At 39.2% G+C, this 19,917-nt stretch overlaps 1 protein-coding gene across 3 annotated transcripts in view; it reads right to left on the bottom strand.

The window, feature by feature from the left end:
- Positions 1-393: 393 nt before the first annotated feature.
- The window catches only part of rfx1a (regulatory factor X, 1a (influences HLA class II expression)), a 133,060-nt gene continuing 113,536 nt past the window's right edge, over positions 394-19,917 (bottom strand). For all 3 annotated transcript variants that reach the window (XM_080216721.1, XM_080216720.1, XM_080216719.1), the window contains exons 15-18: positions 18,928-19,136; positions 16,341-16,494; positions 15,801-15,846; positions 394-13,646 (exon numbers count right to left, since the gene is read on the bottom strand). In XM_080216721.1, the coding sequence (XP_080072847.1) occupies positions 13,489-13,646; positions 15,801-15,846; positions 16,341-16,494; positions 18,928-19,136 (567 nt within the window). In that variant the 3' untranslated portion in view covers positions 394-13,488. The remainder of the gene's footprint in view (positions 13,647-15,800; positions 15,847-16,340; positions 16,495-18,927; positions 19,137-19,917) is intronic.

Below are 19,917 nucleotides of genomic sequence, written 5' to 3' on the forward strand. Positions count from 1 at the left end.
CACAGACAGTAATCCAAGATGGGAATCGAACCCAGGTCTTTGGTGCAGTGAGGCAGCAGTGTGCCACCGTGCCGCAATTAACGTCATTCAAGATGAATTGGCCTGGATGAGGCAATGATGGATGACCTTCCACATCCATCTTGTGATCTTGAAGTCTCCTCAAAATTTCTCTTTTGAGCCATTCCATCACTGACCTCCACAAACTCTTTTAACTGCTGGATATGCATTGCTTCCCATTCCCTTTCTGTTGCAAAGTGCTTGAAAATAGTGATCTATTAAAACATACCCCAAGGTGTTAGAAAGTGAGTGAGACCACCTTTTGATTTAGATAGTACAGCACCAGCTAGAAAAGAGAGATCTCAACTCTAGATACAGTGAAAGGCTGCAGCCAGGTGAGTGTTATATCTGCTCTTTTATTTAAAAGGAACACTACAAAAAGTAGAAAACAGCTTTTGCACCAGGACTAAACACTCTTACAAATGCTTACATATCACCCCAAGCTGAATTACAACATTAAACAGCGCAGTCTCAAATACTGCTTCCTTCTCCTAAGGTCCATAGTTCAGCAAAAGCTGATCAAAGCACCCAGTTTACAACAAAACTAAGCATTTTTTTTGTTTATACAAAATACAATATTTACTTTTCCGATACAGAACAGCGTACAACTATATATCACAGATGTATCTCAAAACTAAAGTTCCAACAAATAAGGCCATAATGGTTCAGAAACAAATATATCAAATAATCATTTTCTTTTCACAATGCACCCAATATTAATACAACGTGTAATAAAGATTATAATTACATACAAAAGCACAGAATTTCGTTTTGTCTTTCAAAACTATATGCAATTTTGAGTTACAAACTGGTACAACAAATATATTACAAGTGCCTCCATTAACTGCAAAATACATTAATCACATCACACATTCTATCAGGAAAAGGAGAAACCAAAATCCTACAAATGGTTTTAATTTGATATTAAGGGTTAACAAAAGACAATGAACTGCTCTGCTGTTGGGCTCATCAAGTTGGCCAGAATTCTGTGAAGGAAATTCAACCCATTGCATTGGGAACATACGAGTGGTGGAAGTAGAATGGGTCCTGTTAACATCAGGTCCAAGCACCACCTTCTCACGAACTTACCTTCAGATGGTTTGACTGAGGCACTTATCTTAGTTTGAGCCTGTAATCTTCAGACATTCTCAACATACTAGAACTATGAGGCATCCGTTAAGTTCTGCAGTGCAGGAAGTAGTCGAGAGAATGTACCCCTCACAACAGAGGTAAGACTCCTCTCACGATCACAACAGAGTTCATAAAATCAGCTATTTCTGGTGTTAAAAAAAATGCAAGGATACCCATTTCTTAAACACCTGTTCATAATTTGGATATTTATACGATGCAGCATACTGAATGTGAGTGGGTTGCTGCAGAATAATGCAACATGCTTCAGTGTAGACCTTGCTTAGTGGTTTTCTATTGGAGTTAGATACATGGGAGGTGACAACTTTTTTAAATGAATACCTGGGTGAAGAATCTTTTTGGGATTTGATTCTATGGCTTTGCTGGCAGTGGGTTAGACATCTTCTTTGTAATTCCAGCAAAGTTACTTTGACAGAGCAGAGATGTAGCAGCAAGGAAATTACTGGCTGTGCTCTCGAAAGAGCCCTGTGCTTACAGGTGTAGATCCCAGAAATCTTAATTCTCCCAGTTTCATATGCTGGAGGGAACACACCAGTTTTTCGATCCAGTTAATATGTGGCTATACAACGTATTAGTTGTAATCACAGTGAAACCTAGAGATTGGCTTATATCACACCTTCTCGACTGAAAACAGATGTGGAAAGGCGCTAATAAAATAATTATGAGTCTGGAGTGTCAAAAATAATCTGGCTACAGATTTGAAAATAATATTGGATCATTAACGAGATACTAGTTGTGGATAGAAGCTGCAGCTACAGTCTATTCCTATAATTCACTAAATTGATTTATGGCCTAAACAAAAATTGAATCATGAATGAATTAGAGTAGACTATATTATCCAGGTCATGTCACATGCTCAGAATGGTGACCGTTCGCTAAAGACAGACTTTAACTTTGAGAGTTTTACTCTTGGTGCACGCACCGCAGTGTTCATTTCTCCCGCTCTTGGTATAATCTAACAGTCCAACTGATTGCAAAATCAGTAAAATGTGCGCACAACTTCAACAAAAACAGAAAATACTTGAACTATTCAGCAGGCCAGGCAGCATCTGTGGAGAAGGGAGCCTAGTTAATGGACCCAATTTTAAAATCACTCAAAACCCATTCGCATGCAGTTAAATTAGGGCCCATCCAATTTTTAAAATCAACAAACATCCCTCTGACTTGCTAAGCATTTTCTGCTCTAATTTCAGGTTCCCAGCACCACTGTAATTTGGTTTTGCTTAATACAGAATTGCTTACAGCCATTGAGTGGGAGGGAGAGTTCCACACATTGACTGAGATGATTCACACTCAATTCACAGAGGTGTATTGATGCACGCTCAACCATAACAGTGACACAGAATTTTACCAGCTGAACGAGTGTGAACTGAGTCGTCTGCAAACCCACGTAAATGCACAATGGATAGTTGGCATTTGATCAATTGCACTCAGGTCACAGAATATACTTTTGACAGTTTGAAAGTAGTTCATTGGGACACAATTTCATTGGCAATTCTTTTGAGAAATGTCACATTCAATTGTTGAGTGGGACTTAAGTTATAATAATAGAAGAGCAACTTCTTCCAGTGATCTTTTTAGCACATTGACATCCAAACCTTTTCAACACTTTTTCTCAAATTTTATCTAAACCCCAAGCAGGAGGCCTTCGCTAACTGTGATAGTCATAGTCAACATACTAACACTCAACATCCTAACACAAATGCGTGAGCTGGCTACAGCCAGAACTGACCAGCGTATGTAATTTAAAAAGGGTTAAGATTAAAATTAAGACTAAAAAGTTAAATTAAGGAATAATCTGCATTTTAATGACACCAAAAGTTATTTTCTGACATTCACCCAACTTCCACAGCCATCAATGCCAGTGTCTGTTGACAAGAGGGGCCTATAATGGCACCCTTTATCTTTCCCAGGAAAAGGTAACCCAAATTGAAGAAATGCATACTTCTGGAAACAACAGATTGTGAATTCAAGGTCTTGTACTTGCTTTTACTAGTAGGTAGTTGTCATTGGACTGAATGATAAATATGGTACCTAGTGATGTGAATCACACATGGTAGCTATTTGGCCACATTCTCGAATGTTCTTCACTTAAAAGGCACATTTAGTATATTCTCCTTTCCACAGGACAGGGGAGATTTCCTGACATTCTTTCTCTCACCCAAAAGTGATATAAATGCCATTCGTATAAATGAAACATCTCTTACACCATCACGTGAGACATCCATTAATATTCCAGCCTAGAAAATGAAGTTTCCTTTTTATGTTCAAACACAGAATTCAATTTTGAGCAATCATTGTGAGATTGAATGATTCAATTCCATAATCAGAAGTCTACACACTGATTGCCAGAATAAGCTGTTAAGAACATACAGAATAAGAGTGTGCAGAAACGATATGACTGATGATTAGTTTGCATTGAGTGTAAAAGAAACACACTCCCAAAAAATTGGACAAATAAAAGATAATTCTATTGACAAGTAATTTCTGCACTTTCAAGCCATGTTATTTATACTACGACTATAGTTTAATTCAACTGTTTGTACTTGTACTACAGATATTGAGTAAGCCCAGTTTCCTATTAAAATTTCTTTGCTTTCTTTGACTGTAAGACAAAGAAACAATTATTCTGGAACTAGTGACTGGACATTAGCAGCTGAGCAGTCCAGGGAATAAAGCAAGATCAGAGAGCTACTACATACAAATATAACTTCCTTATCAATACATACAACTGCATTAGAAACAATTGATTCAAAAAAAAATTTCAGCACAAACAGGATTTGTAACTGGGAGCCTTCACTGGTCACACTGCTCTGTGTTGTGCCATGTGCATCATTGGAGACCTCACCCATCAATGTAGCCAATTAATTTATTATAGAATCCCTCCAGTGCAGAAGGCGACCACTTGGCCTATCAAACCTGCACAGACAACAGTCCCACCCAGGCCCTATCCCTGTAACCCCATGCATCTAATCCCCCTGACAATAAGGGATAATTTAGAATGGCCAATCCATCTAACTTGCACATCTTTGGACACAGAAAATATCTTAACATTTTTTTCCCTTGCTTCCTTTGTGGTTATACAAGTGTGTATGTATGGAAGACAGGGAAATAAATATGGTTTCCACCTTCTTGGTAGCCTTCCTCTTTCATCTGCACTAGAATACAGCATAGCTTTTTAGGTGCTGCTGATAGGGATCTTATGTGAAATAAATTGGTCAATCCCAGCACACTCAATGGAAATGGACCCAATGCATGAAAATACCCAGAAATGGACAGAAATTCATCTTCTCAAAAAGAGGTCAGTCACAATGATGGATAGTGGAGGAAAAGTAGGGAATTTTATACATCCACAAGGCCCTGCTCCCATGACAGAAAGAGGGTTTGTTAAGTGAGATCACTGCTTTACAACTAATCCATGAAAAATCTCAAGCATATGTTTGGTCTTATAAATGATCTTAAAAGTGACGACGTGTTCCCAGCACTGGTAATCTATACCTCGGTGAACCTCTCACTCCCACATCAATCTAAGAGAAAAACAGACGGTCTAGATATGACATACTAAGGGGGATTGACAGATGAAAGGGTAACATTGTGTTTGAAATTGGAAAAATAATGTCTCAATGTATAGGCTGCAAGATAGGTGAAAGCAGAAACACATCAAGCCAACATTAGCTATGGTATTTATATGATTTGATGGGCAAGCTACTGTTCTTGACAACAGAAATCAGAGCTTTCAAATATTTCTGCAGGTTCACCTGTCTATTGCCGCTTGGCTCACAATCCTCAGTTATAATTCAATATAAAGTTTAAAGTTTATTTATTAGTGTCACCAGTAGGCTTACTTCAACACTGCAATGAAGTTACTGTGAAAATCCGTAGTCACACTCCAGCACCTGATCGGGTACACCAAGGGAGAATTTAGCATGGCCAACGCACCCAAACCAGCACGTCTTTCGGACTGCGGGAGAAAACTGGAGCACCCGGAGGAAACCCACACAGTCACGGGGAGAATGTGCAATTTCCACACAGATAGTGATCCAAGCCAGGAATTGAACCCTGACGCTGTGAGGCAGCAGTGCTAACGACTGTGTTGCTCTTTGTATGCTTATAATCAGAAACTTTTAAATTAAACATGCAACCAGTAATATTGTCCCTAGGTTTCGAACAAAGGTACAAAATACAATACTGCAAATTGCTACCATGTAATTTTGTGTGACAGTTTAACAGAACATTTCTAACTCATTTTGTTTACTTTTATCGAGTCGGGCGACAGTTGCCGAATTTTATAAACCTGAAAATTGTACTGCTGATCTAAATGATCATGTGCGCTTGAAGGAAAATGCTCTATTGCGAAGAGTCCACTTAAAAAGTGTGGACCTGTTTAATTGCACTTGAAAAGGAGAAAAAAAGCGCAAGATAAAACAATTAATTCTGATACATATGGAAATGGCCAGTCAAGCATTTCCATTGTTGCCTTATTGAAGCTTGTACAGAAAAAATACATGCATAATTAGTCATGAGAGATTTAAGGGGACATTATTTCTGAATGAATTAACAGAAAGTTGAAGAGCCAACTGTTAACCCGATTATCTTCGAGAAGTTTGACTTTGGGCCGTGACAAGAATTCCATATTCAAATTCCACATGGGCTTCTTCAGATATGATGAAACTATGGAAAAATACAGTCAAGTAATATTATATTCAGAGGAAGCTTTCATGCTGAATTACATCATCATATTGGAAGAAGCCAACATAAGATTCACCCTGAGCTTTGGAAAGAACTTTGTAATCCAGACTGGGAAAGTAAACCCCAGCACTGAGTAATTATTCAGCTAATGTAAATTAGAACCAAATTTACTTGGGTTTATCTGCATTCTGAAAATAACTGCGATCTAAACTTTAAAAAAAAATTATACTCCATTAAAGATTTATTCCTTAAGGTTTAAGGAACTGGTTTGGTCATTCCTTTGTACTACCAAACATCTGTTTATATTAGAAAATTACCTGTCATTTATACCTTCCACCTATTGTACCTCCTTTTCATCAATTTAAGGGAAACCAGTCACTTTACAACACTTTCCCACTCACCACCTTTACTTCCACCTTCACCTTCAAGGTTTATACTTTCAAGAGAGAAAAGAAAATCAGCATTACAGAATGCAAAAGTCTGAACTCTGGTTAAAAATCCACCAGTCCTGCCAAGAGTAGCCCTTCAAGTAAAAATAAAAATAACAAGGCTAATGGGTTGACATTCCTACAACCCCTTGGATACAAGACTATAAGGAATTAGGTCTCTTGTGATCGTGCAGTTAAATTATTTTTATGAAAGATAATTAAGCATGTTGGTGATATAGTTTAACAACATTAATAGAAATTAAATTAATAATTCAAGTTTTGGTCTTCTAACATGAAGGAAAGGAATTGCTTGTGGGAACTGATAAAATTGGCTTTGTATTTATTATTGGACTGAGAGCAGCTGGAATAATTTTGGATTGGCTTCCTCAAGGGTCCTTTTAAGGAAAGGCAGGCCAACAAAATTTGGTGCAAACTACATTTATATGAGTCACCTTTACTCTGCCAGATCTAACAAAAGAGAGCAAAATTCTTCAGCATATATTTATTGCTTCAGAATTTTGCACTCAAGTCTTAACTAACCAAGCAGACAATGGCACCACTATACAATCTAGAAGCCAAAATGAATCATTGCGAATGACTGCACAATCAGCAGATGTACAGCTTCTATCGCAAGACAACTGCTACAGTTCTCACACCAATGAGGCATGGGTGTTCACCACAGCATCAACTGGGTCATTTCACACCAAGTTTTGGCTCAGATAATTAACACCCCTGCAGAACTGGCAAGAAATAATTGCAAGAGCTTCTAATGTTATAGCCGCAAATATTTTAGATTTGAAAATCTTCAATGCTGTTTTGTATTACATGGGCTGGAAACAGCACAACTTCATAATTATTATCAGAGTCAATACGACTCACTTTGAAAAGAGTCTTTGGGCATAATGTTAACTTCTGTTGATATAAGATGGGTGGAGTGTATAACGGATAGACAATTTACACCTCTATTAAAGCCACTGAAAAGAATATCTGGTGGGATATTTAACCAGGTGTATCTAGGCAGCCAATCCAGTAGTGGTTTTATAACACCATTGCTGAAAGTTAAAGGTAGTCCCTTCATCTCAGGGTTGAGTTAGCAGCATAGATTTATCTTGCTAAACGACCACTTCTGCTACCATATTACTGCAAGCTAAGATTAATTCAATATATACTTTTTAAAATGTTAATTAATACAGGGAACAACTTCACTGCAATATGAGTTATTGACTTTTGAGTACAGAAAATAGACAATGACAGAGTAGAAGAAACATATGGCCCAAGTCTCCCATTGCGGCCCGCAACTTTTCTGGCGGGCCGGATTGGGAGAATCGCGTGTCGGCCTTTTTCCAGGATTGTCCATGCTCTGGGAACGCACGCGTGTCTCCCAGAACTAGAGAATAGTCGCAGTAGAGACCATGCTGAAAACCAGTGGGAAGAGAGGTAAGTCATTTGAATCTTTTTTTTTAATGTAGTTTAAATATAGTTTGTATGTGATTATTGGGCCCGATTGCATATTGCACCCCGCCAGGAGTACTTCTGTCTGGTAGGGTTTAGAGTAGCTCCCACTTTTGAGGAACTAGTGGGAGACTCCACCAGAATGAAGGGGGGGCAATCGGGGCCTCTCAGGTGTCGGGCAATGGAGTGTAGCTGGGCATGAGCACTTTGGCACTGCCAGCCTGTACCCCCGGCTGAGGGCCCAGTGGGCTGTACATCAGAGTGGGAAGAGAAGTCGGGGTGTCAGGCTGGCCCGGAATTGTTGTGGGGGCCACAATTGGGCAGTGGGGGGTGTGGGGTTTGAGCAGCAGCACTGCAGGGATGCTAGGCTGGCCAGCCAGCAAACAAGGAGACTGACAGATCGGGGTCACTGCGCATGTGCAGAATTCCAGAACTGTCAGTTCTGGCGCAAATAGGCCCCAACCACGCACCCCCCCCGCCCCCGGGTTTTTCATGAGATTCCTGATTGTGTCCTCTGCATTGCACAGAATGTGGGAGATTCAAGTGTGAAGCTGCACTGAAAAAAACAGCGATCCAGAACAGTTTTCCTACCAATTCAGCAATTTAGGGAGAATTGTCCCCATAATATCAGTTAATCCAAATGCAGTAACCTGTCCAGATGATGGCCACATCAATCAGGTGTGGGGATAAATGCATGATCTCTTGGTAGCAGGCTTTCAGATTGGAAATAATCACTAAACTTAAAGAGGGGAAATACTGTTCAAAGTACTCTTTCTTTCAATAGGAGAAAATGACCAGCACCTCAAATTTGATTTTTTTCAACTTTTTTTATCCCTTGTGTGGGGTTTCTATACCTATGACACCAAATTATTCCAAGTATCCAATAATGTTTGCATTAGATACAGCGTGGGAAGAACAGTCCCGCACAGCCCAGTCAAAGCAGTGACTCACGTTGGACTGAAACAGTGTCTCTGTTGTTCTTAAATGGAGTTGTTCAAGGATCCACGGGTGGGTTTCTTCTACTGACACCACTAGCTAGTAGCATAGCACAGAGAGGGAGACCGTGTATACCGCTGTGAATGGACATTTTCGGAGTGGAATCAAATGCGTTTGAGGTAGGTTTGCTTCCTCCTGTAGGAAGTGGAGATCTTTTGAATAAAAGTCAATGCCCTTGAGGAAATCTTGCCACCTTTTGCAAATGCTCTAATTATTTAATCTTAGCTACGAACCAGTGAAAAGCCAAGAAAATAGTCAGGTCCCTCAATGCTTGCCCTCCCCAACTATTAATGATAACTGCCAGAGGACTTATGAAACAAGGAAAGCATAGATGCCAGTTATTGAACTAATGCGCATCTTCTGGGGCTGCTCACATTGCAGGATTTCATCACAAAACTCAGCATTACATCTTACCTCAGAAATCAAAAAAGGATTAGTTTTAAGGGTCACCTTCCCATTCCATTATTTGTTAAATACTTAGACATCCTTGAGCGTGTTATGTAGATTTTAAAAAACAAAAAAAACTTAACAGAACTTGCAACAAAATTTCCTAGTCACAGCTAATCAAGACATCATGTCAGTGTCCTTGCTTCTCCTGGCCGACATGTTCTGTTGGCTGAATCATGACCTTATGGTTATGATTTGGACTTTGAAGCACTAATCTAAACACATTGGACAATGAGGGCATTAGAAACACTGGAAGATTCTGCATTTGGGACCATATTCTTTCCACTTTTGATTAGCTGATGATCAAACATGCCCAACGCGCAAATGTCTTTGGTGTTATTTCCTCCCCTAATCCTGCTCTTTCTCTGTATGGCCTGTTGTACATCCTTCCCTTACCCTCCAAACATATTCCTTTCTCCCCTGACTTGCAGTCAATTTTGTTTAATTTTTATTTCAGAATTCATTTTCACAATTCTACCTTGGGCCAGGTGAAAAGCCAATTTTGGCGAGGTAAAAGCAAACAGCTCAGCTCAGAAAAGTTACTAGGACATGGAAGAAACAAGTTCTTGGATGGCTCTTTGAGAAGTACTCTTTTTGCATCCAAATACAAAAAATATAAAGTGATTCAAAAAACTGCAGTTTGTTCTATTCAGCAGTTCTTACAGACTACACACAGTTGCATCTTTAAGCTCACAAACAGGAAATAATAATCTGAATTCTTATTTTGGTTTCTCTTAGAAATTTCTGTAAGGCAACAAAAACTAATTCAAAATGGTGATTGCTCATTGAGAAGAGGGAAAGCAGAGTGAGGGAGCCAAAGTAAGTTAATGATCAGTGGATAATGACAGTATGGGCCTTGTTGAAAGAGGCTTTGCGAAAGGCTTGCAAAGTCAAAATGTTGATTGATTACTTTCCAATGACGCCTCCTACAAATGTGCATGTATATATTAGGTTGAGACAGAGTTCAGAAAATTTGGCAGCCAGCCAAATCTCTGTTCACTGTGGTAGGATGGGAAAATCCCACTAGCATGAACAGTGGAAAGATTACGGCCATAACTTTCTTCAAAATATAATAGCATTTTGAGTTTTGGGTCCCAACATGCAGGAGTCCCAAAGAGTTCGCAGTTATTCACTGTATACTTTCAATGGTTAGTTGGATAGAGCTTGGTTTTAGCTAAGAAGTTCCAATCTTCCTCAAACAGAAGGGATGGAATTTTCCCATCCCATTCGCTGCGGAACCGTGGAGGGCAGGACCTCAGATGCAAATTTCCAGTCTTGGGGTGCGTGAGGCCAGAAAATCCCACACAAGAGGTAAGATTTTCTGGTCCTGCCTGCTGCTGGGATTATCCAGTCCTGCTGAAAGTCAATGGACATTTGGCTGGGCTGCTGGATTTCCCCATGACAGGATCAGAAAATCCCATCCAAGGTTCAAAATTAACACAAGGAAGCCAGAAAAATAACAAACTCAAAGTGCCTTGCAATTCACTTTCTCTGTTAACATTGTTTCTTGGAGTGTTGATAATTTTAGTAATTACAGAAGGCAGTGATACCTGATGAATCAGCACATCATGCTTTTACAATTCATCCACAAAGAAGAAAATTGATTTTAAAACAAGTTTTGGCTTGGCACAAGTGAGCAAAAAAAAAAAAAAATTCAGCACAAGATTTGATTTATCAGGGGCGGAATTATGGATTTCCCTTGCTTTACGATTGTGTCTTGTTAAAATGACACTAAAAAATATTCAGCAGGTAGATTGGGAAGCTTAATGTTTTGCTTAATAAATGACGAGAACACTGTTGGCCTCAAACAGTGATCTTCATCAATTTAAATACAAGATGCAGCATGAGAACTAATATTGTTGAATTGGGCTGTCATATAAATTGTCTACAATCTCATAATTCATTAGCTCGCAAAGTGTGGCAGGTCCAGTAGAGCAAAGGTGATCAGGACTGCGAGAGAGAAGTCAATGCGAATATGGTGCTAACAACTTCTATCCCCTTTACTGTAACATTTTAACAGGGACATCCGTGCTGAACAGAGCAAGAGTAATGAATCGGTTATTCAATGGGAAACAGAAACTCAAAATTCCATTACACACTGCATAGTACCATTAATAATTAAATTAAGTCAATAAATCATATGGGAAGATGTGACAGGTCCTGAATCTTTTGTCAACAGATCAGCAAAATCGTGTTAGTTGAATTATCTTTTTCACCAACCAAATCATGCCACTGAAGAAGGTACAATAGGTTTGCACCCTGATTGTTCCTGTTGTCTAGCAATCCTACTTTCGTTCCTAGCGAGTTTTGTAGTGTGAAATGATGCAGCATGACTAACATTATCGGCGAGCTCTCTTGACATGTGCTATTTTCTCACCCTTTCACAGATTCCAGGTTCATCTCCTGCAGATTGCGTATGCACTGTGCAATAAGGAAAAGCTTATAATTTTCTGAACTCTTAATTCTCTCGTATTCTGGACTTGCAACTATTTCAGTTCTGATGAGGAGTGTCTTACTATATTCAATAATCCTGTGCTTTTATAGGGGGACAGAAAGAGAGAAATTTCTTATTGGCTGTGTAACCACAGGAAAACAATGGCTTGACTATTTTCCTTAGAAAGACTAAGGATAGAAAATTAATGAGCATTTTTCAGCCAGAATTTTCCTATTTTTCAGGATAGGGCCTCATTGTGCTCTGTTAATGGTCAATTCTTCAATCCCATGAGCAGTAACTGGGGTCATACCAAGAGGAACAGAGTCAAAGGACAAAACAGAATCTGTTGGATCTGACTAGAAATAAAATTTAATTCCAACAGAAGCAGAGATAAATGCACCATCCAAATGGTTAGTAATTTACCTGTGTGAAAGTCAAATAAAAACAACCCACATGTGTGGAGTCAGTGTTTCTTTTTACACAGACCACCCACTGCTCTACACAAGATACTGCATGGCCTTTCCAAATGAGTTCAATAAATATGTTTAACTATTAAAACAAATATATTAAAAACAAAAGCCATGCAATAAACACAGGAACTCCTCCAAGATCGACTTATTAGTATGGAAGTACTGTAATATTTGTCAATCTAGGATGAGTTATCTTTGATTCAGTTCTTCTCTATGTCCTTAGTTCAAAGTGGCAGCAGGTTAACTGCTGCTGAAGCTGTTTGCGTGATTAATGAGCTTGTAATTCTTTTAAAATTTGAATATTTAAAATAACATGTCTAACCTGACCTCTCAGTCTAGTAGGTTCCACAGTTTATTTTGCATCAGAGGCCCAAGTACCAAACATACTAGTTCCTATACCTGTACAATGTTTGAAGTCTCACAACAGCAGGTTAAAGCCCAACAGGTTTATTTGGTACCTTGAGTTTTCAGAGCACTGCTCCTTCATCAGGTGATTGGAGAGTTGGGTTCATAAACATCGCATATATAGACAGATCTTCTTGGAGATACTCTCCACTTTGAGGTTTGCAGTGTCGGTGTTAGTCGTGATGTGAATATTATCTTGCAATTGCATCTCTGTCTATATATGCCGTGCTTGTGAACCCAACGCTTCGCTCCAAAAGCTTGTGATACCAAATAAACCTGTGGAACTTCAACCTGGTGTTGTGAGACTTCTTACTGTGTTCACCCCAGTCCAAAGCCAGCATCTCCACATCATGTACAATGTTTAACAGTGCTAATAAACTTATAAACAGACCTCATTTGAGTTGAAAGAAAACCAGCATTTTGTTAGAAATTCTAGAGGGAATTTTAATTTCTCCTTTCATTTTATTCCAGTGGCAGCAAACAATACGCGCTGATATACTGTTTTTGCTCGGAAAATAAAAGTAACTGTAGCTGAATGAGATGAGATGGTGGTGTTTGGGCAAAAGGCTACTGTCCTACTTGGCTCGCTGGTTTTCAAAGAAACAATACAAGCCACAGATTGCAAAGGATGCAGCACAACCCTGAGCTATGTAAAGCTTCAGTTTCTATATATTCTGAGAGTTGAGCAGCCTTGAACTTTGTAACTGTGTAAAAAGATTCATTTGCCAACGTACTCTACTCTTGGTGCCCAATTTTCTGAAAGGAAATTTCTTCTTTTATTTCTTAATACAACTCATATAAATAAATGTTGAACTAAAATAATTTTGGTAGATGTTTTGAGATTCGTGATAACTATTGACAATGTCTTTCTACGCAATGGCAATTAAGTGCCATGGATGGTGAGTGAATCGTGTTAAAATTCAAGTGAAAGCTTTCCTCTTTTTTGTCCTACATTTTGTTCTCAGTTGGTTGGTGGTGCTTGGACGAAAACTCCCCTCGAATCAGTCCTTGGCAGTTTGGCTGGTGGCTCCATGGAGTCGGTCACTAATGTGGGTTCATTGTCCATTGGAATTTCTTGCTGGCTGTCATCATCACTTTCTTCTTCCTCCTCCTCCTCATCTGATTAAAATGGTGTAAAAGGAAAATAAGGCAAATTCAGGTTTATCATATTCAAGTAAATAAATAATTTGACCCTTCCTCCATAAAACTGGTTTCCTTCATTCAGGACACTTTGCTGACATTCTTCCCAACCGCTTGGATCATAAATTGACAACTTTGAATACCGACAAGAAACGCTTCACTGGAAACATCCATTGCAAAATATTGGTCGGAATTCTCTGGCCGTTCATGCTGGTGGGATTCTCCAGTCCCACTGGCAGTGCACCCCCCACCTGCAGGTCAATGGTCAGCAAACCTCAAAGTAAAGACTGCTTAAGGAACATATACTTTGCATACAGTTGTTAGCTTTGTTGGGGACAATGACAAAAACATAAACTTGGCTGAAGTAATTTAAAAGTCCACATTCCTGGATAAGTAACAAGCATTGCATTGTCCACTGCTTTTAACATCGAAAATATCCCAAGTAAAACAGGAATAATTGGAAAGGTGACAGGAGAAAAGCTCAGCCAGACAAGTGGGTTTTGAGGAGGAAGAGTGATGAGGTGATTTATAAAAGCTATTTTGGATGCTGGGCATGGCATTCTAAAAGCCAAGTTGGGGTGAGGGGTGGATACACCAGTAGTTGGAGAGTTGCATGGACATGATGGACTGGCAAAAACTACAGATATAGGGAGGAGACTGGTCACAAAGAGATTTAAAGGTGAGAATACTAATCTGGAGTAACTGAGGACCAGTAACCAATTTAAGAGAGTGAGTGAGCAGCAGTTGGTGCAAGATTGGACACGGAGATGCCCAAGGTCTAATGGAGCTGGAATCAGATAGAGATCAAACAGAGTACTGAGGCTGCAAACAGTCTGACTTGGCTTGACATATTAACCGAGGAGGGGGATGGAATTGGTGGTCAAGGTACAGGACTTGGGCAGGGGCTGAAATAATGGCTTTGGTCTCCCTGTGCTTAACTGGAGAAAATTGTCGCTAATCTGAGACTGGATCTTGGGCAAATACAAAGGCAGTAATAAGGTCAAAAGAGGCTTGGGGGGAGGGGGATAGAGCTAGTTTAGGTAGCGGCATGTGAAAGATGATTCCATGATCACTTAGGAAGAAGAGAGGACCAAAGATAGATCTTTGAGTACTCCAGAGTATGGGGAAGGAGGGAAACCACTGCTGAAGCTACAATAGTCCTGCTCAGATAGATATGGGCAAAACCAACCAAAGGCAGTCCCTGAGCTTGAGACAGTGGATGAAGTTGATGTGGTTAACTGTATCAAAGGCTCCAGGGAGGAAGATGACCACAATCACAGAGAATGCCATTTACAACTTTCCTCATAATTGTTCTGGTACTGTGGTAAGAGTTGAAACCTGGCTGAAGAGATCCAAACATGGAGTTGTGGGAAAACTCATTGTTGAATTGGGAGGTGACAACATGTTCAAGACAGTAAAGAGATTAGAAATTAGGATAATATACTTTAAAAATGCAGGCACAGTGTTAATTTCATTTGGACAAAAATCAGATTATTCAGCTCAACTGGTCTGCTTTGGTGTTTATTCTTCACACAATCAATAATTGAATCCCATAGCTAATAATGGGATGAATATTATCTGACCTGGTTCCATGCACAGTCCCAAGCCTCAGGGTTAATGCAATCTGGTGATAGGCCTGATTTCATTCCTCCCTTCTCATGTTCTTCGTTTTTTTCATAATTATCTTCCAAATGGATACACAGATCATGCTGTTCTAAAGAACATGCTTGCATAGAGATACTTTAAGGAGTTTGGAGGACGTGGTGCATATAATGGATAAATGACTGGCACTTAGCAAAAATGATCAGTCACAATTATGGATAAATGACTGGCACCCAGCAACAATGATCAGTCACAATATACAATACCAATAAATAAGGGAAACAGACAATCGTCATTCCCAACTGTGGTTGTTGAGTCAATGTAAATGGTAAGAGTAAGATGCAAGATAATCTGTGGATGAAGATATGGGGCTTGCAATCCAAATGCTTGGAGTACAATGCCTCTCACCCTCCAGATTTGTAAAAGTAATCAATCTGACCGAAGTATTGGGTTAGAAAGCTTCCAATGCTACAAACTCAACTATAATAATAAAGAGAAGCGTTAATTACTGTGTCCAAGCACAGTACCTACCTTTGTCAGGGTCCAAAGGGTTTAAAGCCCGTCCAAGATCAGCAAACTACAATATAAAGAAGGAAAATGATTTACTTTGCCTTTAATTCGTTGTGTTACAAAACTGGAAGAGAATTGGACGCAGTTCAAGACATGGAGTACTTGATTATCAGCCTGATGTTTAAGATGGTCCACTTGTGATTACCTATTTAATGCCATAATGAATATTTTACCATGTTTCACAAAATCAAGATTGGAATAAAAATATTTCATTTGTTGAATGTATTTGTCATTCGTTATGACTATACGCTGATATTTGTTTCTCAGATTTACAGATGTATTTACTCAGTGTTAAAATGTTATTCTGCTTTAGTTTTACACAAGAAAATTAATATTTATTCTTTTTTACATTTGGAAAAACAAACAGTATTTCAACAATGATGGCAGCTAAAAATGGTTTAGCAAACAACATTTACATCAGCCAGAGTTCAGCACATCCCCAATGAACAAATTTAAACATATCTAATAATGAGAATCTGATGGAAGCAGGATGTGACTTACCTCACCCATGACAGCAATGGGTGTTTCTCCCTTTGCTTGTGCCACACGGTGTTCTATCAGATAGTACATGTATTCATCATACAGAAGGCGAATGAGATGAAAGGACCCAAAACTTGCTGCACTCCTCAAAGTTAAATCTCGAATCACCATTGAACTGAAATAAGAACAGTTCTTCCTGAAGTTCTTTTAAATGTGTTATCAAGAAGAGCTCCTCACTGTACACTCTCTAGAAATACATATTCATCCTTGAATCTCCAAGTATCCCATGTCAGATTTTGACTTGGGAAGAAGACAAAGTGCTATTATAGTTGGTTTCTATTTGCCACCTACTCCTTAATTATCTGACCATGATAGGAAATTTATTAGGTGGAGACTATGATAGGATTATTGAATAATTACAGCACAACAGAAGGCTATTTGACCTTTCTTGTCTGTGGACCACCACAAGAGCAACTTAGCTAGTCCCACATACACATCATTTTCCCATCGCTCTGCAAATTACTTTGATGCTTATCTAAATCACTTTTGAAAGTCATGATTGAATCAGCTTGCACCATGGTCTCAGGCAATGTATTCCAAATCTAACAACTCTGTTGAAAAAAAGTTTTTTCTCATGTCGCCACTTGTTCTTTTGTCATACACCTCAAATTGGGATCCTTTGGTTCTCAAATGCTGGTCTGCCAATGCGAGTGGTTTTTCTCTACCTACCTAAGCTAGGCCCTTCCTGATTTTCAGCACTTTTATCAAATCTCTCCTCTACGGAGAGCAACCCCAGCTTCTCCAATTTATCCTTGTTACTGAAGTTCCTTAACCCTAGAACGATGCTCCTAATTCTTTTCTGTGCATTCTAAAGGTTTCCCAAAATGTAGTGTCAGGACTGGACAAAATACAACAGTTGTGGCTGAAACTGCAGTTTATAAAGGCTCACCATAACTTCCTTGCTTTTGTGAACTGAGCCTATTTATGAAGCCCAAGGTCCCATATGCCCTTTTAACCACTTTCTCAGCCTATCTGACCACCTTCAATAATTTGCGCACATATACCCTCTGGTCCTGCACCCTTTTTAAAATTGTACCCTTTAGTTTGTAATGCTTTTCTTTGTTCTTCCTACCAACATGTCTCATTTCAGTTCACTGTCACGTCTGCCCATTCCACTGGCCTGTCCACTATCCGAGTTCACTATACTTCCAACTTTGTGTCATCTACAAATTTTGAAATTGTGCCCTTACATCCAAGCCTGGGTCATTAACATACATCAAGAAATGCAACGGTCTTATTCTTGACCTCTGCAGAACGCTACTATACACCTTCCTCCAATCCAAAAAACAGATATTCACTCTGCTTCCTGGCAATCTTCCAAGTTTGTATTCGTACTGCTCCTATATCTTTTGTTCCACAGGCTTCAACTTTGCTGGCAAGTTGATTATGCTGGTCTCTATCAACCACTTTCTGCAAGTGCATCACATCAACCAGGTAACCCTCATCAACCCTCTCTAGTTACCTCACCTTTATTCATTACTGCTTTGACACTTATTCCTTTTTTTCCTTTTTAATACAATGGGTTTTGTTAAAATTCATGTTTCTGAAATTTACTGAGTGAAAAAAACTGAAACAACCCTCCACGTAAAAGACTGGACAAGCCTGCTTTAAAGCAAAACTCCCTGGATTAAAGTCACTGACAGGTAACAAGTTATTGTAGCATTGATAAACATCATTGAATTTTTTTGTGGGGGGGAAGATCCCAGTCACCGGTATGGAACAAGGACCAACACTGAGACATACTAGCCCCCTTTTATACTACATGAAAGTTAGAGGGTTAATTGGAGGTGCTATTTGTATCATGATGTTAAAAAGTCATAAGTTTTTTTTTGCTGGCTTGGAGCCAGTTCACTCCAGCATTGTGTGGAGGATCCCAGTTGAAACAAGAATGCCACTTTGTCTAACTGAAACCCTTTCAAGTTAGATGTTCTGTATAGTTCTTGTTTTGCCTACAAGACACCACACTTTAAAAAGTAATCCATTGTATATAGAATGCTTTGAGGCAGTCTGTGGATCAAAATTTTTTTTTAAATGGAAGCCTTTCTTTTTTCCTCTTACTGCCTTTAAACCACATACTTGTGTCCAGAAATCATGGCAGACACATCTCTAGAAACATTGGAGCTCAAAGTGAGGCAACCCATTTATTCAAAGTGAGGTAACATATTTACTGTCCTGTAACATACTATAGATAGAGAGGCTGTCTCTTCATAAACAATTCAAGAGCATGCTAACAGAACAATCAATGTTGCTATGGCACAAAATCTTTCACTCTGAAAGACATGCATAAATATAAATCTTGGTTCCATGGTTAATATTGTACAAAATCTTTGACAGTTACTCATCATACTCCTCACATGGAGATGAGGCTGCCTTGAATGCTGATAAGAAATAAAACCACGCAATATAAAATGAAAAGTTTTCTTCAAGTGATTGAAATATATTGATACCATACCTGAATTCAAATAACATGATTGATGCACAGGAGAGTCAATCAGATTTCTATTTAATTACACATATTATCTTTGGAGGACAATACAAAGAGACCTACCTATAGAAGGACCACTTGAGCAGAAACTGTTTGGCAGCCTTGGGGAAACTGGGACTCCCATGATATGGTTTGAGGACCTGGGTTACCACACTGTCTAACCATGATGCCCATTGCTCCAGGGAGTTCTGCTGCTGTAAGGTCACCTTAAAATCCTGCTCCAGCCTTTGTACGACACCATCCTCACAACGACACACCCATGAGGCTTGTTCCTGAGAAAATCAATGAGTTATTATTACATGCAAATCTGCTCATCAAATGTTAACAAAATACTAGGTCTGCAGTCAGGCACCCGTCTCACTGCCATAGTGCACTCTTCAAGGGCTGATTTAGCTCTGCTCATCAGCTTCACACTACATGACTCATAATCAATCTAGCATCAACTCCTGGTCGAACCTGCGAATGCAAATCTGACATAAGTCATAAGTAGTGTTTGGCTTGATTGACAGCATCCTTTTGGAGTCAGAAGTTTGGATGTTCAAGTTCTGCTCCAGGGCTCCAGCTGAATTTCACACTCCAATACCGAGAACGCTGCATTAGTCAGATGAGACGTTACACCTAACCATGATCTCATTGAATTGTAGAGCAGGCTTGAAGAGCCCATTCCTGCTCTGAAGTTATACATTCATCTGACTCTTATCTACTTGCTCTGGTAGTTGACATGGATGTTAAATAACCCATGACATGACTCTAAGACCTGAGTTTTCCCACTGCTCTTGCCAACATTCTTCCCTGAGTTCAAGGCACCAAAAGAAGATAACTGATTTAATTGCCATTTGTGAGATCTTGCTAAGTCCACGTATAATAATGCAGTTGCACTGAAAACTAATTAGTTGAATGTGAAGTACTTTAAGACCTGATGAAGACGTATATCATTGCAAGTCTTCCTTTAACAATACCGATCAAAGCTCTCCAGCTACCACATTGAAATGACATTTGCTTTAAAACAGCTTAAATAGACATCACGTGTACTGGATTTTTATCACACTGACC

Source organism: Carcharhinus amblyrhynchos, chromosome 33 (assembly GCF_965287045.1).
Source record: "Carcharhinus amblyrhynchos chromosome 33, sCarAmb.v2.hapA, whole genome shotgun sequence".
Classification (NCBI taxonomy): Eukaryota; Metazoa; Chordata; class Chondrichthyes; order Carcharhiniformes; family Carcharhinidae; genus Carcharhinus; species Carcharhinus amblyrhynchos.